Source organism: Mesoplodon mirus, assembly GCF_964341445.2.
Source record: "Mesoplodon mirus genome assembly, chromosome: 2".
NCBI classification, from domain to species: domain Eukaryota; kingdom Metazoa; phylum Chordata; class Mammalia; order Artiodactyla; family Ziphiidae; genus Mesoplodon; species Mesoplodon mirus.
The window spans coordinates 105,013,994-105,041,641 of record NC_138977.1 but is presented as its reverse complement, the minus strand read 5'-3'; the positions used below and the strand labels follow the sequence as shown (position 1 = coordinate 105,041,641).

At 34.6% G+C, this 27,648-nt stretch overlaps 1 protein-coding gene across 1 annotated transcript; it reads left to right on the top strand.

Annotated features, from left to right (window-relative positions):
• SULT1E1 (sulfotransferase family 1E member 1) lies at positions 1-25,727 on the top strand. Its single transcript, XM_082609388.1, has 8 exons — positions 1-108; positions 3,967-4,128; positions 6,178-6,303; positions 7,306-7,403; positions 17,525-17,651; positions 19,790-19,884; positions 22,766-22,946; positions 24,869-25,727. Exons 2-8 carry the CDS (start codon positions 3,981-3,983, stop codon positions 24,979-24,981), a joined length of 888 nt encoding a protein of 295 aa, XP_082465514.1. The 5' UTR covers positions 1-108; positions 3,967-3,980; the 3' UTR covers positions 24,982-25,727.
• The last annotated feature ends 1,921 nt before the right edge of the window (positions 25,728-27,648 follow it).

Sequence of the window (27,648 nt, the reverse complement as noted above, 5' to 3'; positions counted from 1 at the left end):
CCAAACGCACAGTAGTTCTCATCTTTTTTTGCAGCTTGAAACCTGAGTGGAGATTTGAAGAAAACTGGATTGGATCACCAAGTTTCTTTCACAGGACCATCTGGACAGGTTTTATCTCATTATTGCTGACATTAATATTTAGATTTTAGATATAGCAAATACAGAATGCAAATTATTTATTACAAAACTGTTTTAAGAAGGAAATATAGAGATAATGAAGTTTTTATCAATACTTTAGTCACTTAATAATATACAACATGTAAAGCTTTATTAAATCACTTATTTATCATTAAAAATAATATCTTGTATTTATATAATGCTTTGCTGTTTAAAGAGTTTTAACATAAAACTACAGTATTCTAATTGCCTTGTAAGTCCTGTATGTTGGATATGTTCTCTATTTTACTGATAAGAAAACAAAGCAACAGAGTAGAAAAGTTAGAGGGCAGACTGAATTCTAGTCAGGTGTTTACTTCTGTGAAATATGTCAGAAGCAGTCTATTACCACCAGAGGCCTTGAAAATATTACTATCACTTTTAAGTGAGAGATATTAGATACACAAGAGCAGAAATCCAAGTCCTTGGTAAGTTGTTGACAGGTAGACCATTGTCAGGATAGTACTTATTTTATCTAGGAGACTTTAGTGGAACCTAGAGAGCCTGAAAAGATTTGATCTAACAATTAAATAATTGAATTTAATGAGGATTTTTTTAGCATCTATTTTGTGACACAGTGTTGAGGTTCTGGATAGAATGATGTACAAGAGGATATTCTCTACTTTCAGCCACTTTGCTCAAATCCAAGTAAGTCTAAGAAGGTGAGGCTGAAGTGAGCTCTTTGCATCTACACTCACCCTGGTATTCAGCACTTATCACTGTGCTTGGTAACAACAGAGGAACTCAGACAGAGAGTACTTGCTGAATGAAAGGCAGATTGGGAGTGGAGGAAGGGAGGATGGAGAAACACAGAAAGAAAAAGAGGAAGGAAAGAAGAAATAAAAGAGAAAGAAGAAATATTTCTTCCTTAAACTGAGTTTATGAATCACAGTTTTAATAATTTTTGTTGGTGTTTCTAGACAACAGTAACCTACATACTCAGGTAGGAAATGACATTGGCAATTTCTAACTGAAATAGGTCTTCTGAGAAAGAAAAAAGCAGCTAGAGGTGAAACTATACATTGTGATGTGTGATAATTTACTAAAAGAAGTTAGGTAAACAAAGCAAGAGATTTTATTATATGCCACCTAGTTTAACTCTGAGATTCAAACTGACCATGAAGGGTCAGCCAGAAGTCAGTCAACTGTTTGATAATAAATCAGCTACTCCTGATTGACTATAAGCCAATTCTTACAAACTTGGCAGAACATCAAGAAAGTTGTTCACATGAATAAACAAATCAACAGACAGGGCAAGGGATGCCTTCATCACACAGTTTTTTTCTAGTGATTATATGAACAATAGACTTCTATGCAAACCATTAAGAAAGTTAAAGACAACTGGAAATACATTATGGGAAAACTACAGATATCTTCAATTTATAAATAAATAATAAATTACTAGCTATACATCAGTTAGGACAAAACAACACTCCTGATGGACAAAATTGATCAAAATGATTAAAAGAACCAATAAACTTATGAAATATGAAAACATGAAAAATTATAAAATATCTATTTAAATAATATATATTAAATTATGAAAGACTACAACAAATAAATTTCCAATACTGATGATGCAGTGAGAAAATAGGCAATTTCATATACCGCACAAATGTGCACACTCTTTTAGCTATTTGTTAAAGACAATTGCCAATTTCTTAAGTGTGCATACCTTTTACTTTGGCAATTCCATCATCACTGCAAAGATAAGTGTGAAAAGACATATGCTCAAAGAAATTTGTTGCAGTACTCTTTATATTGGAAAAAAGGAAAAACAGGGATTTCCAACAATAAAGAGTTGTATCATCTATGTTACATCATACTATGGATTGCTATGTGTTATTTATAAGAATAAAAACAGAATTTATGTACCAGCACTAAAATATGTTCACATCATACAGTTCAGTGTAAAAATAGATTACAAATGAATGTAAAATAGAATACAAATTAAACTACATTCATAAGTGTATAGATTTTATATATACTTAAATATTTAGAAACATAAAAACAGCATTATTAGGAATGGTCATTTCTTATGTGTAGAATAAAGAGAGCACTTTCATTTTCTCTATATCATTTAATGTTTTCAACGTGTCAAAAATAAGGATATTTATATGTGCATGTTTACATGAATGCATGAATGTGTGCAAATTTATCCTTCCTTTTGTAAGACGGATATGGTTCAATCCTCAAAGAGTCTCCTGCAGGACAAACTTAACCTAATCTATAATGATGTCTGCTTTTTCATAGAACCTTATGACATATGCATAAGGTTTTAAAATAAAACTTTTCAGGTCTGCCAAAATGTGTCTAATAAATAATATCCTTTCTTTCCTAGGGTGGTCGTAGAAAGAAAATAGGCACTTCTTACAGTGAGGCCAGCTGGAAGGCTATTTTCATATTCAGTCAGTAGTTGTTGAGCTTCCTAACTAGGGCAGTGACCATGAAGATAGAAAAGAGCAGAAAATAATGGAGATGGAATCAATGGGTTTGAGTGCCTGGTGACAGTGAGGGAGAGATGGGAGGTAACATCTGAAAGTTTTCATCTCTACTATTTAGCCTGAAATGTAATAGGGGAAACACTACCAGAAGGAGCTTTCAGTGTAAGTCAGTGGTCTAAATACTTGGTTTGATTTGTAGGTCACACCTTTCTAAAATTTTACCATCAGTTATTTCTTCCTTTGGGTTAATGCATTTGTTACAATATCTGCTAATTTCACTTCCTCTTTAGAGTGTACTTCTCATAGTTTGGGATGCTCTGTATTAAAGGAAACACATTAGGTGACTAAAAGAACTACTGCCTCCAAGCGGCTCCTGTTATGGTATGAACTTTCTGAATAAGACAGTAAAAGCCACAGCAGTCACAAATGTATAGGGGTATAACAACTTATCTGGAAGTTTTTTGGGCAAGGGTGGATATTAGCTGTAATGTTAATATCAAAGAAGGACAACATTTGTTGAGATGCTATATCACAAACTCAGAACAGGGTAAGTTTGGGGAGTAAAAATGTAGTGAAAGAAGTTGAAAGCCAATAAAGGAAAGTGTGCTTAATTAAAAATTTTAAGACTAACTCTGAACATGAAATGATTTAACATGGGATCAGGAGAGGAACTGTCAATGATAAACATGTTATTTAACCTTATAATTGTCACACAAGTCACTCAATGGGAGTGTTGACTTCTTTACTGATCAAGTGAGAGAGAAAAGTATAAGTAATGCTAGGGGTCACACAGGAATCTTCTCTACCCTCAAGAATCTGTCTTAGACATATCCATTACAGTGTCATTAATTTCATCTTCTTTTTAATTCACTCAACAAGCATTTGATTGAATATGTTTAAATGAAACATATTCAGGAACTAAGGAAGCTCTGACTTTGGTATCTGGCAATAGCTATCAAATGTGACCATCAATCTTTATTGTTATTTAATGTATATAGAATTAATCAAAGTGATTATTTGCCAAAGTATTTTTGTATTTCTCAATCTCTTAGTTTTTTATATGCCCCATCAATTTTGACAGAGAAATCGAAGGCTCTGTTGAATGTATCACATATTTTGTACATAGTTTTGAAACATCTTGCTTTATTGTGTTTTGTACTTATTCTTTCATATGTTAGACTTATTAGTAGGAAACTCTTAAAACACCCAGGTTATGTTATACCCTTCTTTAATATGCCTTTACACCATATGCTCAACAGCTAAGAAATGCTAGACACCCAAGAGAAACTCAACGCACAGGGCTATTATTAATGTTAAAACATTTTAAAGTACATACAAAGTGGAAAGCATACATTTTTTCTTTCAGTGTACCACTCTGTGATGAATTCTTCCAAACCTGCCTATTTAGATTACTTTGGCAGAATCCATGGAATTCTACTGTATAAAGAATTTATCAAATATTGGCATGATGTGGAGGCATTTGAGGCAAGGCCAGATGACCTTGTCATTGTCACCTATCCCAAATCTGGTAAGTCTCTTTGTTATTTCAAAGTTGTTCCCTTTTCACCTAGAATTGACAAACCCACCTTGACTGGTAAATATTGAGCCATTCACCCCTCCCACACTCATTCTCTATATTAAATAAGGACAGATATAGCAGTTTTGGTATAGACATAGAAAAAGTGGCATACGATAGCTCTATTCTAAGACCACAATCTGTACCTATAATTTGAGCAGCACATTGACAAATGAGTATTGTTGGACACTTTAGAAAATCACATAATACAGATGGATGAATAAGGAACCATAACTAAAATTTAAAACCACCCACTCTGTTTACCTTATGTCATTATTGTCATTGTTGTATAGACAAAGTATAAGCAATTTTAGATTTTTTAAAACTTAACACTTTTTCAGCTAACAAGCTCCTCTTTATAAAGTCCATCTCTGAAACTCTATTTGCAAGCAACGTCTATTTTCCTGAAATTTGCTTGCTAGTCATACCTCTGGAGTCTTAAAATCCTAGACCTTTAGAAATTAGAAAGGTCCAATACAGACTTCTTCTCAATCTCTATCTTCTCTTCTCTATCATCTCTATCTCTATCTTCTCTAACTGTTCCAATTAGTACTTAAGTATGTCAAACACTAAATATGTCTTTGACTACTCTGACTGTAGAGAGCTCCTGCATTTCTCTTCCTTGTCTAGATCTATGCCAGCACAAAACCAGTCACATGAAGAGGACACCTGAGAGCTATTCCAGAGTCAATTTCTCTTACTTCTGCATCTCCCATATTCAATCAGTCAATGTGTTTTGCCCATTTAGTCTCTTAGATATGCCTCACAGTCAGTCTCTTACAGGTCTCTTGTCACCTTTTTTATTGACCCCTCACTCCATTGTTTTATTTACTTTGGCTCTAGAGGAATTCTTCCAAAATATAACCATGATAATCTTGCTTTCTTGCTTAATGTATGCTAATGCCTTTGAAAAACTTTTAGAAAACAACTTGAACGCTAGTATGAACTACAAGGCTTTTTAGGCTCAGTGTCTGGCTGTTGCTGTAAGCTCAGCTCCACCCATCCCTTCAGATAGCCTCTGATTTAGTCTTTATAATCTACATCCAATTTGTTTCCTTGCCACTTTACTATCTGTAAGTATCTGGACTTTGATTAAAAAACAAACAAACAAACAGATCTTCTGTCTGGTAGACCACTTACCTACCTTACAAAACTTGTGAATTTATGCCAATAATTTGTTAAAGCTAAGCTCAATTGTCATGGTATCTTGAAGACATTTCTTGTGGAAACATCACGGCAGCAGCAGAATCACACAAAGTTCCTCCTTTACAGCCCTTTGAATCCCTGTGACCATCTGTATTACAACATCTTAAGAAAAAAGAAGTGTTGTAATTATTGAGCATTCTTTCTGACTTTTCAGAGGGCCTATGAATATCACAGGACAAGGACCAGATGTATTATTTTCTATATACTCTGTACTAGGACTCAACTTGAGGCATAGAAGCTATCCAGAAAATTTGTGGATGAAAGCATGCTTACTTTTTATTTTTTTATTTTATTTTTATTTTTTGCGGTACGCAGGCCTCTCACTGTTGTGGCCTCCCCGGTTGCGGAGCACAGGCTCCGGATGTGCAGGCTCAGCTTACATGGCTCACGGGCCTAGCCGCTCCGCGGCATGTGGGATCTTCCCGGACCGGGGCACGAACCCACGCCCCACTGCGCCACCAGGGAAGCCCAGCATGCTTACTTTTTAGATGCAAAATTTTAGCTCCAAGACTGTTATCAGCTTGTACGAAGTCACAATTCATCTTCGACAAATTCAGATTTCTACCACAGGTGTATCTTATTACAATGTTCTTCTTTATTTATTGATGCTATGTTAAGATCCTATAAGATTAAATTTTAGAGGAAATATTTCTTGAGTCCTGTGGTTATTCTGGGATCTTTCAAATACTATTGCATTGGTAACTTCCTACTTTATCCAACTATAAATCTGTCACTCCCTTCATCATCAGCTATGCATCAACAGCGGGAGACTCAGATTTGTTTAATTTTTTTCAGGCACAACATGGGTTAGTGAAATTGTATACATGATTTATACAGAGGGTGATGTGGAAAAGTGCAAAGAAGATGCCATTTTTAATCGAATTCCTTACCTGGAATGCAGAACCGAAAAGGTGATGAATGGTAATGCTTAAGTTAATTTTAAAAGCTATATACACATATTTTAAGTGTGGGTGTAAATGGTGCAAGGAAAGAGACTATAAGCAAAAGTGGCAATTAGTATTATGTCTTCTACATAGGAAAGAATGTAAATTTAATTTTAAATCTTGACAGAGTTTATGGTATAGCATATACCTTGAATAGAGTGAATAAGGATAGCTCTGACATGCTTTCAGCAGAGCCTAGTAATATGTGAGCATTTATCTCTTTATGGGATGTATGCAACAGTACTTTAAATGCCAGGAAAATATCCATAAATTTTTCAAGGATATATGCAAAAATATTTTTATCACAGATTCTTTTAATATTATGAAAAATTAGAAACAATATATATGTTAATCAACAAAATAAGAGTTAAAAGTGATATGAAATCATTAAACATGTTATGATGTCATATGTTTCTTGACATTGAAGTGTTGCTATAATATATCGAGAACAATGTAATTAGGGGACTTCCTTGTCTGTCCAGGGGTTAAGACTTCACCTTCCAATGCAGAGGGTGTGGGTTTGATCCCTGGTCAGGGAGCTAAGATCCCACATGCTTCACGGCCAAAAAACCAAAACATAAAACAGAAGCAATATTATAACAAATTAAATAAAGACTTAAAAAATGGCCTACATGAAAAAAAATCTTAAAAGAAAAGAAAAATTCAATCAGAAGATATTAAAAATTTCATCTGTGTGTGTGGTATTTGTATGGCTGTGAGTCTGGGCATATAGACATCCTTGTATGGAAGGATGCTTATCAAAACGTTAATAATGATTTTTTTCAAAGGTGAAATTTTATTTGATGTATTTTTTCTCTATAATTTTCTCTACCTAAACTTCTGTCATAGTGAATATGTATTATTATTATGAAAACAATATAGAATATATAGTTACTTTTATTCTTTTAAATCTATGAAAATCCATATAAATATTTATAATTTTTGAAGTTGTCTAACTTTTGTTTTTTTAAAAAATTAGGAGTAAAACAATTAAAACAGATGGCATCTCCTAGAATAGTGAAGTCTCATCTACCACCTGAGCTTCTTCCAGCCTCATTTTGGGAAAAGAACTGTAAGGTAACCAGAGTCAAGTGCTCTTAGAACTTCACCAAACTCAAAGAATTTTACAATGGTAATGTTATGTAACATCCTAACTGTGTCTTATACACACTTGTTTATTTATTCCTTCATTGAATCTATAGACATTTTTAAATGTGGATCATAGTCAGTACAGTCAGAGAGTCTAGATTTCAGTTCTAACTCCAGAGGTGATTCTGAGAAAAACAGGTAAACTCTCTAAGCTTCAGTTTCCTCATCTATAAAAGAGGGATAAAAATTGCATTCCACATAGAGTTGTTATAAGGATTAACTAAAATAATTCTTGTAAAGTGCTTAACATAGTACCTAGCATGTTATAAATAATATATGGTAGCTACTTTTGTATTTGCTGTTATTAATAATTGCATTCAATATACTCTTTTTGCAAACTATTGTGCTTGGCATTGTGAGGCATGCAAATGAACTAGACAAGGATAAACCAGACAAAAATAATATAATAATTATTTATTGAGTGCCTATCATGAGCCAGCAATATGACAATTAACAAGATGCATGCAATCCTTGTCTTCATGGACACATGGTCCACAGGGAGAAAGTGACAAATAAACAAACAATACATAAGGTACTATAAGTCAAGTAAGAGAAGAATTCTAGCCCAGACACTGAGGGCAGAGGAGTTATCCAGGAGCAAGTAACATCTCAGCTGATATATGAAGGATGTACAGGAATTAGTCTATATAATCCCAGAGGCAACCCAAGGTGGGATGTGAAACCAGTTCAATTTAGCTGGAAAGCTGAGTGTCCATACTGGCTGGATGAGTGAAGGGAGATAAGCTGGGTTTGTTTATAACAGATATGGAAGCCAATTTAGAAAGTCTGGGTTCCACTTTGATGATAATGAGGAGTTATAGCCATATTAAGCTGCTGATTTATATGATCAATTTTGCTTTTTAGAAAGAATAATACATGGAATCCTAAAGTACAGGCAAAACATTGTCTTAAAACACTGAAGCCGTTTCTCAAGACCTTACTAGCTTTATTAGGACACACTATGACCCATACTAAACATATAAGATATTAAAGCACTATATGTAGTCATTATTGACAAAAAGGGGATCTATCTGAGTCATGAAACATTTCCATTTTGTACTCTGACATAACAGGGCATATATGACATTTTCTAGAGATCCATGGTGCAAAATTTTGAAGATTCCAATGTTCATTTTTTGTTTGTTTGTTTATATCATAGGCAATCTTAGAAAGATCACATACATCCTGCTGAAATCATTCCATACATAAGAGCTCTCTCTTTAATAAACATTATTTATGTATCTTTTGGGAAAGATACATGTCATTACTATTTTTTCAAGAGATTTGGCCAAGTTACTAATTTTTTTTGGAGAATGGGATGAAGCCTTGATGTTACCCTTTATTTATTTATTTTTTTAAAAATTAAAAAATATATATGTTTTATAAATTTATTTATTTATTTATTTTTGGCTGTGTTGGGTCTTCATTTCTGTATGCAGTCTTTCCCTAGTTGCAGCGAGCGGGGGCTACTTTTTGTTGCAGTGCATGGGCTTCTCATTGCAGTGGCTTCTCTTGTTGTAGAGCATGGGCTCTAGGCTCGCAGGCTTCAGTAATTGTGGCGTGAAGCCTCAGTAGTTGTGGTGTGCACGCTCAGTAGCTATGGCACATGGGCTTAGTTGTTCCATGACATATGGAATCCTCCCGGACGAAGGCTTCAGACCATGTCCCCTACATTGGCAGGTGGATTCTTAACCACCATGCCACCAGGGAATTCCCCCCCTTTACTTTTACATGAAAATACGTACTGTACCTTTATAATAGCCTCAGTCTTCACAAAACTGCTGATCATCTCAGAGATCATCAAAGAATAGGAGACAATTGGATGGATTCACATCCTGAGTACTTCCAGGGTGACTCACTGATAGACAAGAAGAGAAGTGGATTGAGACTGTTAGTAAAAGTGTGTTTGGAGTGTTGGACTAGAAACTTTAAGTGATAAAAAAGAAGAAAATAAAAAAAAAGGGAACAGGCTAATAGATAAAAGAAACAATTGAGGCCAATAAACTTGAGAACTTCAAGTTGTTGCAGAAGACGTATATTCCTGATAAGAAAGAAAGAATAAAGAAACAGGACTGTCTTGGAAGAAAATATGGTGCTCAAGGACAAGCCTTCAGAAACTTTAGGGTACTGACAAGTTTCAAGATTTGGCTAAAAATATTGTTAGCTGAAGTAAAATAGAGATAATGATCAATGACCACATGAACATAGAGAATCAGATGGTTCATGCATACAGACACTAAAATTATACAGTGAAAAGTTTTGGTATGGAGAGTAACACTATAAGGCAGGTGTTCAAATCTTCAATTAAAGCAAGGGAATGACCACAAGCTTAAAAATAGCTCAGCTGGTTTAAGTATGAATTATTATAGGATCAGAGGTTTTTCAAGTGTAGGAATTTTAAGAAAGATTATGATCCCAAGTGAATTGTGGGCGAACTAGAAATTTTGACTTGAGAGAACTGAGTGGAAAAACCTAGATTTAACTCAAAGGCAGGAAGAGCATGTGCAGTGAAAAGTTAGGGAAGAGAATAGGATCTTACAAAAAAGAGATAAGACAAACTGATGGAAGTTTAAAGAAAGAGGAATTGCTTTAACTTCCCACCTTCCCCTGCCCCACATCCTGGAGAATAAAAACTTTCATGGAGGACCTGGAGCAAAAGTTTAAATATGGATAGTATTTTTTAGTTAAATTAAATTAATTTATTTATTTATACAGCAGGTTCTTATTAGTTATCTATTTTATATATATTAGTGTATATAAGTAAATCCCAATCTCCCAATTCATCCCACCACCACCCACGCCCCGCTTACCCCTCTTGGTGTCCATACGTTTATTCTCTACATCTGTGTCTCTATTTCTGCCTTGCAAACTGGTTCATCTGTACCATTTTTCAAGATTCCACATATATGCGTTAATATAGGATATTTGCTTTTCTCTTTCTGACATACTTCACTGTGTATGACAGTCTCTAGGTCCATCCATGTCTCTACAAATGACTCAATTTCGTTCTTTTTTATGGCTGAGTAATATTTCATTGTACCACATCTTTATCCATTCATCTGTCGATGGGCATTTAGGTTGCTTCCATGACCTGGCTATTGCAAATGGTGCTGCAATGAATATTGGGGTGCATGTGTCTCTTTGAATTATGGTTTTCTCTGGGTATATGCCCAGGAGTGGGATTGCTGGGTCATATGGTAATTCTATTTTTAGTTTATTAAGGAACCTCCACACTGTTCTCCATAGTGGCTGCACCAGTTTACATTCCCACCAACAGTGCAAGAGGGTTCCCTTTTCTCCACAACCTCTCCAACAATTGTTGCTTGTAGATTTTCTGATGATGCCCATGCTAACCAGTGTGAGGTAATACCTCACTGTAGTTTTGATTTACATTTATCTAATAATTAGTGATGTTGAGCAGCTTTTCATGGCCATTTGCCCATCTGTATGTCTTCTTTGGAGAAATGTCTATTTAGGTCTTCTGCCCATTTTTTAATTGGGTTTTTGTTTTTTTAATATTGAGTTGAATGAGCTGTTTATATATTTTGGAGATTAATCCTTTGTCCATTGATTCATTTGTAAATATTTTCTCCCATTCTGAGGATTGTCTTTTTGTCTTGTTTATAGTTTCCTTTGCTGCGCAAAAGCTTTTAAGTTTCATTAGGTCTCATTTGTTTATTTTTGTTTTTATTTCCATGACTTTAAGAGATGAGTCAAAAAAGATCTTGCTGTGATTTATGTCAACGGGTGGTCTTCCTATGTTTTCCTCTAAGAGTTTTATAGTGTCTGGTCTTACATTTAGGTCTTTAATGCATTTTGTTTTATTTATTTAGTTTATTTGTGTATGGTGTTAGGGAGTGCTCTAATTTCATTCTTTTACATGTAGCTGTCCAGTTTTCCCAGCACCACTTACTGAAGAGACTGTCTTTTCTCCATTGTATATCCTTGCCTCCTTTGTCATAGATTAGTTGACCATAGGTGCATGGGTTTATCTTTGTGCTTTCTATCCTGTTCTACTGACCTATATTTCTGTTTTTGTACCAGTACCATATTGTCTTGATTATTGTAGCTTTGTAGTATAGTCTGAACTCTGGGAGTCTGATTCCTCCGGCTCTGTTTTTTTCCCTCAAGATTGCTTTGGCTATATGGGGTCCTCTGTGTCTCCATACAAATTTTAAGATTTTTTATTCTAGTTCTGTAAAAAATGCCATTGGTAATTTGATAGGAATTGCACTGAATGTGTAGATTGCTTTGGGTAGTATAGTTATTTTCACAATATTGATTCTTCAAATCCAAGAACATAGTATATCTCTCTATCTGCTTGCATCATCTTTGATTTCTTTCATCAGTGTCTTATAGTTTTCTGAGCACAGATCTTTTGCCTCCTTAGGTAGGCATATTCCTAGGTATTTTATTATTTTTGTTGCAATGGTGAATGAGATTATTTTCTTGATTTCTCTTTCTGATCTTTCATTGTTAGTGAGTAGGGATGAAAGAGATTTCTGTGCATTAATTTTTATTTTTTTATTTTATTTTATTTTTTTTGCAGTACACAGGCCTCTCACTTCTGTGGCCTCTCCCATTGCAGAGCACAGGCTCCGGATGCTCAGGCTCAGTGGCCATGGCTCATGGGCCTAGCCACTCCGTGGCATGTGGGATCTTCCCGGACTGGGGCATGAACCCATGTCCCCTGCATCAGCAGGTGGACTCTCAACCACTGTGCCACTAGGGAAGCCCTGTACATTAATTTTGTATCCTGCTACTTTACCAATTTAATTGATTAGCTCTAGTAGTTTTCTGGTGGCATCTTTAGGATTCTAAATGTATAATATCATGTCATCTGCAAAGAGTGACAGTTTTACTTCTTCTATTACAATTTGTATTCCTTTTATTTATTTTCCTTCTCTGATTGCCATGGCTAGGACTTCCAAAACTATGTTGAATAATGGTGACAAGAGTGGACATCCTTGTCTTGTTCCTGATCTTAGAGGAAATGCTTTCAGTTTTTCACCAATGAGTATGATGTTTGCTATGTGTTTGTCATATACGGCCTTTGTTTTGTTGAGGTAGGTTCCCTCTATGCCCATTTTTTGGAGAGTTTTTTATTTTTATCATAAACTGCTGTTGAATATTGTCAAAAGTTTTGTCTGCATCTATGGATATGATCATATGGTTTTTATTCTTCAGTTTGTTAATATTGTCTATCACATTGATTGATTTGCATATATTGAAGTGTCTTTGCCCCCCTGGGATAAATCCCACTTGATTGTGATGTATGATCCTTTTAATTTATTGCTGGATTCAGTTTGCTAGTATGTTGTTGAGGATTTTTGCATCTATATTCATCAGTGATATTGGTCTGTAATTTTCTTTTTTTGTAGTATCTTTGTCTGGTTTTGGTATCAGGGTGATGGTGGCCTCACAGAATGAGCTTGGGAATGTCCCTTCCTCTGCAATTCTTTGGAAGATTTTGAGAAGGATGGGTGTTAGCTGTTCTCTAAATCTTTGATAGAACTCACCTGTGAAGCCATCTGGTCCTAGACTTTTGTTTGTTGGAAGATTTAAAATCACATTTTCAATTTCATTACTTGTGCCTGTTCTGTTCATATTTTCTATTTCTTCCTGGTTCAGTCTTGGAAGGTTATACCTTTCTAAGGATTTGTCCATTTCTTCCAGGTTGTCCACTTTATTGGCATAGAGTTCCTTGCAGTAGTCTCCTATGATGCTTTGTATTTCTGCGGTGTCCATTGTAACTTCTCCTTTTTCATTTCTAATTTTATTGATTTAAGTCCTCTCCCTCTTTTTTTTTGATGAGTCTGGCTAAAGTTTTATCAATCTTGTTTATCTTCTCAAAGAACCAGCTTTTAGTTTTATTGATCTTTGCTATTGCTTTCTTTGTTTCCAGTTCATTTATTTTTGCTTTGATCTTTATGATTTCTTTTCTTCTACTAACTTTGGGTTTTGTTTGTTTTCTTTGTCTAGTTACTTTAGGTGTAAGGTTACATTTTTTTTTGAGATTTTTCTTGTTTCTTGATGTAGGAATATATTGCTATAATGTTCCTTCTTAGAACTGCTTTTGCTGCATCCCATAGGTTTTGGATTGTCATGTTTTCATTGTCATTTGTCTCTAGGTATTTTTCTGATTTCCCCTTTTATTTCTTCAGTGATCTCTTGGTTATTTAGTAACATATTTTTTAGCCTCCACGTGTTTGAGTTTATGTTTATGTTTTTTTTCCATGTAATTGATTTCTAATCTCATTGCATTGTTGTTGCAAAAGATGCTTGATGTGATTTCAATTTTCTTAAATTTATCATGGCTTGATTTGTGACCCAAGATGTTATCTATCCTGGGGAATGTTCCGTGTGCACTTGAGAAGAAAGTTTAATCAGCTGTTTTTGAATGGAATGTCCTATGAATATCAATTTAATCTATCTGGTCTATTGTGTCATTTAAAGCTTGTGTTTCCTTATTAATTTTCTGTCTGGATGATCTGTCCTTGGGTGAATGTGAGGTGTTAAAGTCCGCCACTATTATTGTGTTACTGTCAATTTCCTCTTTTTTAGCTGTTACATTTGGCTTTTGTATTGAGGTGCTCCTTTGTTGGGTGCATAAATATTTTCAATTGTTATATCTTCTTCTTGGATCAATCCCTTGATAATTATGTAGTGTCCTTTCTTGTCTCTTGTAACATTCTTTATTTTAAAGTCAGTTTTGATCTGATATGAGTATTGCTACTCCAGCTCTCTTTTGATTTCCATCTGCATGGAATATCATTTTCCATTCCCTCACTTTCAGTCTGTATGTGTCCCTAGATCTGAATTGGGTCTCTTTTAGAAAGCATATAGATGGGTCTTGCTTTTGTATCCATTCAGTGAGCCTGTGTCTTTTGGTTGGAGCACTTAATCCATTCATATTTAAGGTAATTATTGATATGTATGTTCTTATTACCATTTTCTTAATTGCTTTGGGTTTGTTTTGTAGGTCCTTTTATTCTCTTGTGTTTCCCACTTAGAGAAGTTCCTTTAGCATTTGCTGTAGAGCTGGTTCAGTGGTGCTGAATTCTCTTAGTTTTTGCATGTTTGTAAAGCTTTTGATTTCTCCATCGAATTTTAATGAGATCCTTGCTGGGTAATATTGGTTGTATGTTCTTCCCTTTCATCACTTTAAGTATATCATACCACTCCCTTCTGGCTTGTAGCATTTCTGCTGAGAAATCAGCTGTTAACCTTATGGGAGTTCCCTTGTACGTTATTTGTCATTTTTCCCCTGATGCTTTTATAATTTCTCTTTGTCTTTAATTTCTGTCAATTTGATTACTATGTGCCTCTGTATTTTTATCCATGGGTTTATCTTGCCTGGGACTCTCTGCACTTCCTGGACTTGGGTGGATATTTCCTTTCCTATGCTAGGGAAGTTTTCAACTATAATCTATTCAAGAATTTTCTTGTATCCTTTCTCTCTCTCTTCTCCTTCTGAGACCCCTATAATTTGAACGTTGGTGCATTTAATGTTGTCCCAGAGGTCTCTTAGCCTGTCTTCATTTATTTTCATTCTTTTTTTTTTTATTCTGCTACACACAGTGAATTCTACCATTCTGTCTTCCGGGTCACTTATCCGTTCTTCTGCCTCAGTTATTTTGCTGTTGATTCCTTCTAGTGTATTTTTCATTTCAGTTATTGCATTGTTCTCCTCTGTTTGTTTGTTCTTTAATTCTTCTAGGTGTTTGTTCTTTAATTCTTCTAGGTCTTGATTAAACATTTCTTGCATATTCTCGATATTTGCCTCCATTATTTTTACATGCTCCTGAATAATCTTCACTATCATTATTCTGAATTCTTTTTCTGGAAAGTTGCCTATCTCCACTTCATTTAGTTGTTTTTCTGGGGTTTTATCTTGTTCTTTAATCTGGTACATAGTCCTCTGCATTTTCATTTTGTCTATCTTTCTGTGAATGTAGTTTTCTTTCCACAGGCTCAGGATTGTTGTTCTTCTTGCTTCTGCTGTCTGCCCTCTGGTAGATTAGGCTATCTAAGAGGGTTGTGCAAGCTTCCTGATGGGAGGGATTGGTGGTGGCTAGAGCCAGGTGTTGCTCTGGTGAGCAGAGCTCAGTGAAACTTTAATCCACTTGTCTGCTGATGGGTGGAGCTGGGTTGCCTCCTTGTTGGTTGTTAGGCCTAAGGTGACCCAGGACTGAAGCTTACAGTTCTTTTGGTGGGGCTAATGGTGTACTTCGGGAAGGCTCACGTCAAGGACAACTTCCCAGAACTTCTGTTGCCAGTGTCCTTGTACCTACAGTGAGCCACAGGTGACCCCCACCTCTGCAGGAGACCCTCCAACACTAGCAGATAGGTCTGGTTCAGTCTCCTGTGGGGTCTCTGCTCCTTCCCCCTGGGTCTTGATGTGCACACTACTTTGTGTGTGCCCTTCAAGTGTGGAGTCTATGTTTCCCCCAGTTCTGTTGAAGTCTTGTAATCAAATCCCACTAGCCTTCAAAATCTGATTCTCTGGGAATTCCTCCTCCTTTTGCCGGACCCCCAGGTAGGGAAGCCTGATGGGGGCTCACGACCTTCACTCCAGTGGGTGGACTTCTGTGGTATAATTTTTCTCCAGTTTGTGAGTCACCCAACCCCCATTTATGGGATATGATTTTATTGTGATTTCTCCACATCTACTATCTCATTTCAGCTTCCCCTTTGTCTTTTGAGGTGGGGTATCTTTCTTGGTGAGTTCCAGTGTGTTCCTGTCAATGATTGTTCAGCAGTTAGTTGTGATTCTGGTGCCCTTGCAAGAGAGAGTAAGCTCACGTCTTTGTACTCCTCCATCTTGAACCGATCCATGGATAGTATTTTGAGATGCAGAGAATATTCAAGACAGAGGGAACATCATGAATTAAAAAAAGGGATGAAAATTATGAAGTAACTTGTTGGATATAGTGGCAAAGAATTCCATTCAGCTAATAGGTAAAAAGGACTAGGGAGAGTTTTAAGTAAGGTTGGAAAAATTCAATATGGCTAATGATAGCTTTGATGAGAAAAGAAAGTTCACTTTATTTACTGTAGTATTTGGAGCTTTTTATAGTGGGACCTTAAAGATGAAAACCATACTTCTTAGAGTATACAAAAAGATTTCTTTAAAATTGTATAAAAATGTATTAACTTGAGTAAGACAGGTTATGAGCCTAATCATATCCAGGAAAGAATGGAGAGTCAAGAGCAGCCATTCCCAATGGCATTTCTCAGGTGCCTAAAGGAGGAAATGGAAGACCAGAGAGATGGAGTTTACTTTTACAGGTCTTTTCCGGCAGCACTGAATGTCTGACCTAGAAGAAACTGTAACGATCTGATGTAACTCATTTGTTTAATAGATAGAAAATGTAGGTCCAAAATGATTGGTGCTTTGCACAAGATGGTAGAAATTAGTGCCAGAACCAGCGTCTAAAACCAAGGCTTCCTGACTGTTCATTTATTGATGTTTCCTTGCTATATAAAATGGAAACTCAACAAGGCGTGAGTGAAGATTATATTTTTTCACTGACAGCAAGATGCACTTAAAAAGAACCTCATAAACATGATTTTTTCTTCAAGATTGCAAGCAAGAAAATAACAGACTTTTTTTTAATTGCTATAAGGAATAGTGGTGTAATATAAAGGCCAGAAAACTTTTTACTCTCATTGGGTACATTTATTCTCAACCATGTATTCTGACTAAGCTTCAGTTTAGTTTCTTCACTTAGAAATTGGGGATAATAATCTGCCTCATCCATTTTATATCAATGGAATTTGAGACACTCAAATGAAATATGTGAAATAAAAATGAATATGGCACAAAAATGAAAAGTGAGAACTAACATTGAACAACAATGCAAAAAATTCTGTCACTTCAGATTATTTAAGGAGTTTTCTTTTTTATAATTTTATATATTTTATATATTTTCTACAATAAATATGTTATGTTTATAGTTGAAAACATAAACATTTCTTTTTTAAATCTTGATGAGACTATATTTGAAAAATATTAGCTAATTTAATATCTAATTTCATCTTCTTAGATCATCTATGTTTGCCGGAATGCCAAGGATGTGGTTGTTTCTTATTATTATTTCTTTTTAATGGTGACTGCTAATCCAGATCCTGGTTCTTTTCAAGATTTTGTGGAAAAATTCATGGATGGAGAAGGTATGAAGAGTTTCTTTTTCTGAATTCTTTCAAGGTAAATGATACAAGACAAATAACATCTCGGCAAAAATTTTTGTTGTCTGTTCTGGTCTGTTATCCTTCCTAGTCCTTAATTAAAACAGAAATTCTAGAAGACCTTGAACTTTAGAACAAGCATAGAGTTTCCAGATGTGGATGGCAAATTGCAGAATCTGGATACTCTAGTTTGGTGCCTACAAATAAGTATACAGATGTATGTGTGTCCAATTTTCTCTCATCTATTTTTATTACAGAAGAACTTCACAGTGTGTTATTACAACTTCATTGAACAAGGGGGGAAAAAGACAGAGGAGAGAAAATGTTCATTTGTTTCTAAGAAAAATTTCAGATACTACATGGGGCCAGAATTCACAAAGAAGTCTGAATATCTACAAAGTTCTTAGTCATTCTAACCACTGTACAGTCTGAATAATTCAACTAGATTTCTCAGAACAGTACAAGAGTTACTTGAGCAGAAATTCTGGGAAATTTTGTCTTTTTATTTAACTCCCAACTAAAGCAACTGAGTAATCAAATTTGAGAAAGAAAGGGTTCAGGAGAATCTAATATTAACTAAAGAAGGACATTCTAATCCTGTAGTAATAATTGTAAGGAAAAAACATAATAACACCATTTTTATATCCAAAAAATTTAATATTGACTCAATGAAAATGTGTTATATGTGCTTTATGCTTGTCGCTACGTTTGGAAAATTTTATGCTAAAGAATCATGAATAAAATACATGCCTCAAGATCATCAAACAGGTGTTATAAGGCAGAGAAAGATAATGTACCTCTGCAAAATGAACGAATAAGATCACTATAAAAATCATTATATGACTTTTTCTGTAAAGAAACAAATGTAACAAAACAGAAACAGACCTACCCACATATACAGAAAACAAACTAGTGTTTTCCACAGGGGAAGGGGATGGGGAGGGGCAAAATAGATGAAGGGGATTATGAGGTACAAGCTGCTAGTTATAAAATAAATAAGTCACAGGGAAGTAATGGGCAACATAGGGAATATAGTCAATATTTTATTATAACTTTATGGTGTGTAATCTATTAAAATATTGAATCACTATGTTGTACAACCACTATAATATTGTAAGCCAACTATACTAAATAAATAAATAAATAAATAAATAAATAAATAAATAAATAAATTGTCGGTAGAGTCAAAGAACAGAAGAGGTATGTAACGATTTAATGCAAAGCAGAGTACTTTAACTCACACATCATTATATTATCATGTCAGCTTTTTACTGGGTAAAACACTTGGATATACGTGAGAGAAGATGAGGGAAGAGAAAGGAAGAAACAGTATTTGGTCATACCACATCATCTCCAAAATCTTCTAATTTTTTAGAGTGAGAATGATACTAAGGGTCCCTAAGAGGACACCTCTTACCATTTAAACTGTGAGTAGTGTAACAAAAATTATACAGCTGCTAGCTTCAGTTACCAAAGCTTTATTTATTTATTTTTTTTTTTTTTTTGCGGTATGCAGGCCTCTCACTGCTGTGGCCTCTCCTGTCACGGAGCACAGGCTCCAGACGCGCAGGCTTAGTGGCCATGGCTCACGGGCCCAGACACTCCATGGCATGTGGGATCTTACCAGACCGGGGCACGAACCCGTGTCCCCTGCATCGGCAGGCGGACTCTCAACCACTGCGCCAACAGGGAAGCCCCAAATCTAGTTTTTAAATGGTATATTTGAGACCTGGACTGAATTCTGATCATAATAATGTTGATAATTCCACTACTCAACTCCTTTCACTAACAACTTGATTTCACACACACACACACACACAAACACACACACCATTTTCAAAAATGCTCTCATAAGCTCTGAATCAAATGGATGGAGTCTTCCTTCACTTTTCCCCTGAGTCATAAACCATGTCATAATAATGAAAATTTAGAATATGTTTCTGTATATAGTTTATTCAACATACTGTGCTGCTTTTGCTGCAGAGAAATTTGCTTCAGATGAGCGGCTGATCTCTAGTTTTCATTCCATGATCATTTATTTATATTTCTTTGTCTGAAGACTCATTTTCAAGCTATATAAAGATGATGCTATGTCCTCACATTGTTTTTATCTCTAATTTTAGTTCCTTATGGTTCCTGGTATGAACACACAAAATCTTGGTGGGAAAAGAGAGAGAATCCGCAAGTGCTATTTCTTTTCTATGAAGACATGAAGGAGGTGAGAAACTCAAAACACATGACAACTTAGTAATTCTCAAAATGTTAGAATTTGACAACATGGTAAATACAAAATTCTGCCTTTAAACAAATGATGCAGCCAACTCCAAAAGTTAAAATAATCCAGATACTTTAGCAAAGATTTGAAGCTAATAAATAAAAACCTTCTGTAAATGAATACATATAAACCCAAGTCTCAAAAAATTACCAAAATTAAAAGAAGGAATTTGAGTTCATAAAACGAAACAACAACAACACGCACATACATATGCACACAAGGAATCACAATGGGCAAGAAGACTTAACTGGTCTCCAAATCCATAGAGGTAGGAATTATCAGACAAGGACCATAAAATAACTATGCTGAACATGTTTAAAGAAACAAAAGCAGAAATTAAAAATTTTACAAAAAACAAGAGATTACTAAAATTGACAAAGCAGATTTGGGAAAAACCCCAGCAAAATAGAATTTCTAAAATAATTTTGAAAAATTAAAATTAGAAAATTAAAAGTTAGTTTAAATAACAGATAAGACATGGCTAAATAGTGAATTAGTAATGTAGAAGATGATGCTGAGGAAAGTCCACAGGATGTACCACAGTGAGATAAACAGAATACTTTAGAAGAGGTAATGAATATATAAGATAGATTAATAAGGTCCCACCTATGTCAATTCAAACTTCCAGAAGAAGAGAGTAAAGAGAATGCTGGAACAACAATATGAAAAAGAGTGAGGACATCACAATTTCTTCATAATCTGTTTTTTATTTTTTCCAGCTTTGTTAATAATCAGGGTAATTCAAAATAAAAATTACTAGGATGCTCTTCCACATCCACAAGATTGACAGCAATTAAAAAGTCTGACAATAATAAATACCAGTCAGGATGTGTGTTAGTGAGAAGTAACACATTTCTGATAAGAGTATAAAAATATACAGACACTATGGAAACAACATGTTACCTAGGGAGGGCAAACATGCACATAATTTAAAACTCAGAAATTCCACTAATAGATACATGCTCTTGAGAAACACTGACTGTGTGTAGTAGTTTATATATACAACAACCTTCATAGCAACATTCCTCATGACCATAAAAATTGGAAACAACCCAAATATACATATATTCAGGAATCAATACATGATAATATACTATTATTCTACAAGTAAATATTATATTGCAATGAAAAAGAATACACTTCATATGTGCACATCAATTGGGTAAAACCAAACCATATGTTGTCTAGGGATACATACGTGAGTTTCAAATCTACAGAGTAAAGCACAAGATTGATTAGGTCAATTTCAGGATAACAAGTTTGTTGTTGTTTGTGGAAATTGGAATGGAGAATGAAAAGAATGAAGTTAGAAACTTGCAAATGGAAAAACTCAACAAATTATGAATGTTTTATTGCATACATTGGGTAGTAGGTAAGGGTGCTACATTGATTTTTATTCTTTAAACACATATGTGCACATATCAAATAATTTTACAATGAAAGACAAAATACTGGGTCTTTTTATTAAGGGGTAAGAAATATCTTCTCTCATTCTTTATTAGTACCAAGAAAGCAATTGATATCCATGTATTGTCCACATCTTTGCACAATTCTTAAGATTCATGTGGCAGTCATTCTAGAGTTGTTTTGATGAGGACAAATTTAAAATAAAATCATAAGTATTATTTTAGAAACTGAATTATTACTTCTTTATAGAATTTAACATGGAACAAATTGGAATGAGAAGCAGCCATGATCTGTAGTTTGTTTTATTACTTAAATTTGTGTTCTGTAACTAGAATATTGAAGACAGTAAATTTAAAAGGCACACGAAAATAATTTATTAGTTAATCCAACCATTTCACCCTTCCAAATTGTTCATGTCCATTTACTCCCTATTTTGGTCAATAATGGCCATGTTTAAGTTTCTTCTCTATTTGAGTGAATGAGGAACAGAAGAATAAATGTTTTCTCTTATTTCTACAACATATCAAGTAGAAAGAGAAAAAGACAGTAACCTTGTTATGTAGAGATACTACCTTTTCTTGTGGAAAACAAGTAAATAAAAAACATGTGAGAATATGTATATGGTACAAGAGATTTACATAGGGATTTATGAGAGCAAAATTAGAGTTATCTAACTCAAATTGGAATAGTCGAGGAAATCATCCCAAAGAAGGTGATACTTAAGCTGAAGTTTGACAGGCAAGCTGTAATTTGTAGGACAGAGAATTAGAGAACAGCATTCTGTGTAAAGGGAACGATACACCAGAATAAGCATTATAGTTGGTTTTGAGAATCGTTGCATTGAATGATTAAGCTGAATAATAGGGTATGCTATAGAAGTGACTAGAGATGGGGATGTTTGTAGCTATGGTTCATAAAAATCTGATATCGTTCCATATTGATTATTTGACTTTTTACACCCTTTCTTAATCTTTCTGGTTCCTTTGCTTCTCACTAGTTACATCAATAAATTAAAAGAAAAATGAAAGCTTTCTGCATATTTTCAACCCCAAACTTGATCTGTCAAAGGGGACTGTAGTCTTTAAGAGCGTATATTATATTCACAGATAGTATTTATTGAGCATGTATTATGCATAAAGGACTAAAATAAATATTTTATGAACACCATCTCATTTAGTGTTCTAAAAATCTTTGAAGTTTCTTTTATGTCAATTTTATGAATGGGGAAAATTATGCTTAGAAAAGTTAAAAAATACCACTTTCCCAAGAAATGTTTTTGCTCACTAGAAGCCTAATTCCAATATCAGTGGGAGGAAGAGGAGGGAAGAAAAGTTTTCTTTCTGTGTCCTTTTTTTTCCCCACAAAGTAATGTATTCAATTTTATTAACTGAGTCTTCAAAATATTTTTTCTTCTTAGAATATCAGAAAAGAGGTGATGAAATTGATAGAATTTCTGGGAAGGAAGGCATCAGACGAGCTTGTGGACAAGATTATAAAACACACTTCATTCCAGGAGATGAAGAACAATCCATCTACAAATTACACAATGCTACCGGATGAAGTCATGAACCAAAAAGTATCTCCCTTCATGAGAAAGGGTGAGATAGTCATGTTATTTGTCTCCATTGCTGTAGGAAGTCATAAGTTGAAATAGTTATAGGCAAACATCTATTAAGGCCGATTCATGCCTGTGGACCCTGCTTGTTTTCTTCAGAGCTGTTTCACATTTGAGTAACCAGTTCTTCAGAAGCATAAAATATTAGTACTACTACTAATACTACTAATAAATTACTATTACTTGTTGATTACTTGGTATATGCAGCAAATTATATTAAGAATGACCAGCAGCCACCCAAGCCTCAGTACTAGCACTAATACCACACTCTACTAGCTATTACTTATTAAGTCTTTGTGCCTTGGTGCTGCATGACATACATCTTATAAATTGTAAATTCTAATTTTTTTTAAAATTCTAATGCAAGAGTTAAGAGAAAATTCTATTATAATCTAATTTTGAGATGAGGAAACAAGCTTAGAGCAATTAGTCAGCTTTTCCTTAACCAAATGGAAGGAGTTTTTCAAGACTAAATGGCAAATATCCAAACTTATCAAATTGTATACATTAAATATGTACAGTTCTCTGTATACTAATTATACCTCAATAAAGCTGTTTTAAAAAAGACTAAGTTTCAAAACACTTAATGGCAAATACAGCTTGGCTTAGCAAAAATATCAAAATACAATGAGGTGACATCTATTGGGAGGAGGCATGGTGGTCTTGATGAGATATAGTCAGTTTATAAACCCAAAGGCATGTAGGATATGCAGAGTATTGGGACATCCAGTCTTACTGATATGTGAAGCAGAAACAGAACAGAGAAAATCTTGCTCTTGGAACCAAATTGTCATTGAGAGGGTCAGTCAGGGATTTTTTAAACAATTGGAATAATAAACCTGCCACTGGGTGAAAATAAGGCACACATGAAAGAGAGTTAACATGCAGAGTAAATTTAAATTATTGAATCCTCAGATTATCTCAGTTTCTTTTCCCATAATGCCCTCATATATTTTTAAGATAAAACAACAAACTTAAAATAATGGCCATGTTTGTAAAGTGCTTTGTACTGTTATACCCTCAGACCCCACATGATTCTCAAGACACATTTTCTATCTTCTGCTTTTTGGATCCTTTCATTGGAAAAGTTTAGGTCTCCTTGAGCTATCGGGGCTATTGAACAATTGATTAATTTAAAATACAAGGTGACTTCCTTCCGTCAGGGGAGGGTGGGATGTGGTGAAAAGCAAAAGAGAATAGCCTGCTAGGCTATTGTAACACACAGGTGGGAAACGCTGAGGAGCTTCTCTGTCGGTGGCAGCAGAAATGGAGGGAAGGCAATGGCTATGAAGAAAGTCTGAATATAAATAAAGAATTAGATATTGTGGTTGAAGGATAACTGCCAAGTTTATGCAGTAAGATACCTGCTGTTGCTATTAACCAGGCTATGGAGAAGGTCACCAAAAAAATGCAATTTTGTAGGGAAGGAAATGAATTTATTTTTAAACGGGGTGAATTTGAGATGCTCGTATGGAATGGAAATGGTCATATCAGGTAGGCACTTGGATATGAAGACGTAAGTCTGGATTTTAATATTATCAGCATGAAGATGATATTTAATATCTTGGGAGTAGGTAAAACATGGATCTCAGGAGCCTCAACATTTCAGAGGAAATTGGAGAAGAAAAATTAAGTGAAGTATTGATAGCATAACAGGGGAAGGTCAGAGAAATAAATTTGCTGTTTTTTATTGTTTTGTTTTGTTTTGTTTTAACAATCAGGACAAATACTTGTTTGTACTCTCAAATATATAGTATTTATGGTATATATTTTATTTCTATAATTAAGGATTACAAGAATAAAATTTGATTAGGTGTTAATGAAAGTGATGAATATTAGAAAATGTCATTATTCTGGCTGGAAGACATAATATTTACTTTTTTTTTTTTTTCTCTTTTGTTACAGGGATTGCAGGAGACTGGAAGAATTACTTTACAGTAGCCCTAAATGAGAAATTTGACATGCACTATGAGCAGCAAATGAAGGGGTCTACACTGAAGTTACGAACCGAGATCTAGGAAGGGTTTTCTTGACACATCTGAGATTAAAGTGTTCTTCTCATCATTCCTTACCTCTTTTATTTTTGACTAGTAGAGAATGAGTCATGTGAAAGATCATGATCAGGTTCACATGATTATTGAGATCTTCGTATAAAAAAGCAAGAAAGACTTTTTCCCTGCTGTTATCTTTTAATTTTTTTCCTTTTCTTTCTTTATTACAAATTATTACACAAATCTATAACCTATGAGAATGATGTAGGAACACACAAATTATTGAACTTGTTAAAGCCTCATCAAAAATAACCAAACATTCCAAATTCTTTAACTTTCTTGTTACTTTTTTTTCCATTTGTTAGTACATTTAGTATACACATATACATTTATATACATATATGCATAAATATATATATATATATTTACATGGAATTTGAAAACCTTGACAGAAAGAACTAAAGAATAAATAAATATGAGGGTATAAATAGATCTGTTATTTCCTTCCTGATATTTTCTTTCACTTTCTGCAAAATGGCTTAATTTGGAATTTACCTTAGTTTAATGTAAATTTGGGGCATAAGAGAACTGATTTCCAGACGTTTATAAATAATCCCAGTGAGTGTTATTTATGCTTGAACGTCTTTAGCTAATTTGAAATAGTTATGCTTTAGTATTATTTCTGTCCTATACACAATATAATAAAATTAAGCTCTGTAAAGTTTTAAAGAATGTGATATATGCCAGTAAAATAAAATACAAACAAAAGTAAAAGAAGGATTATTATTTTTTTTATTTAAACAATGTTGTTTTGGCTTATGTCTCCTATTTTTCTCTATTCCCTTTTTTTTTTTTTTTTTTTTCCTGTACACGGGCCTCTCACTGTTGTGGCCTTTCCCGTTGCGGAGCACAGGCTCCGGACGTGCAGGCCCAGCGGCCATGGCTCACGGGCCCAGCCGCTCCGTGGCATGTGGGATCCTCCCGGACCGGGGCACGAACCCGTGTCCCCTGCACCGGCAGGCGGATTCTCAACCACTGCGCCACCAGGGAAGCCCTTCTCTATTCTCTTGATCATTTTTTTCTATAGCATGTTTCTTTTAACAGTCAATGCTTCCTTTTTCTAAATCAGAAGACACACAAGATCTCAAAAAATTCACTATGGGTCTTTAGTAGAATAGAATGTCATTACTTCCAAACTCAAAGATCAAATCTAGGGAGAAACTGATATATGTTTTCTTATGCTTTGGAGGAAAAGCTAGGAATTTCTCAGCCCCTGATTTCATAATTATGATTTTCAGAATAAAAGTTATTTTTTTAGTGTAACATTGCTATGCATTATACAAAAATTGAAGAGCCTTGAAAACTTTTAAGATTTTGTTTGGGTTGAGGTGGTAATTAGAATCTCAGTCTCTGGGGGAACAGCTGTTACATACATACACACAATGAATATACCTATACACACATTCAGACTCATTCATTATCATTATTCTTTTTCTGAACCATCTGAGATAAAGACATAATCACCCTTAAATATGCCAGTGTCTATTTCCCCCAAATAAAGCACTTTCCTGTATAATCACAACTATCCAAATCAGGAAATCAATATTGACACAGTACTACTGTCCAATCCATATATTACAATCACATCTATCCCAACTGCTTCATCAAAGGCTTTTTGTTTTTTTCCTTCTGGTCCCGGATCCAATCTGAGATAACATGTTGCATTTTATTGTCATAATTCAGATTTCCTTCAGTCTCAACAGCTGTTCAGTATTTTCTGTGTTCGTGACCTTTGCAGTTTTAGAATATAGACTTTTAATTGTGCACAGTATCTTCCAATCTTGCCCATCTCAACTCTCAGGACATACAGAAAAATTGTGACTCTCTCAGCACATCACATCAGAGGGCATGCAATACCAGCCTGTTGCACACTGATGTCGTCAAACTTGATCATTTGGTTAAATTGGCGCCTGCCCTTTTTCTCTACCATAATGTCACCTTTTCTATCTTTGTGATTGATTAGTATTTTGTGAGGAGATAATCTGAGACTATAATTCACTCCCTTGCATTTGGCATCCATTGATTACTTATCCTAAATCTTTCACCACTAAAATGATTGCAAATTCTGTCAATAGTTTCTATTTCTATCATTCTTAATTTATTGCATGGCATTATATTATAAGAAAGTAATTTTTCTTTCCCCTCATTTATTTATTCATATCATTATGAACTCATGACTCCCATTTAATTCAAAAGTTATTATATGTCATATCAAAATTTATTTGATACTCAAATTATCTCAGTTCTGGCCAGTGGGGGTCCCTTCAAACTGGCTCTGTGCCTTCTTGACATTCCCTTATCCTTTGAGAACTTATTTTCTGACATGTATTTTCCTTGCATCGGCCTTGGAACAAGCTATTTTTTCCAAGGAATTTGAGTTAATTTAGTGGAAGATACCATTTAGAAATCAAGAACTGAGCATTTTGTGTGCTCATTGTTTCTAGACTGTCATTGCTTCTGAGTCACCTTAGTGCACAGCTATGTCACTCTTCGTTTCTCAATATCTTTCTCTATAGATAGATAGACATATAGATTCATAGGGGTAAATGAATAGTTAAATAGATAAATCTCTCTCTCTCTCTCTCTCTCTCTCTCTCTCTCTCTCTCTATATATATATATATATATATATATAT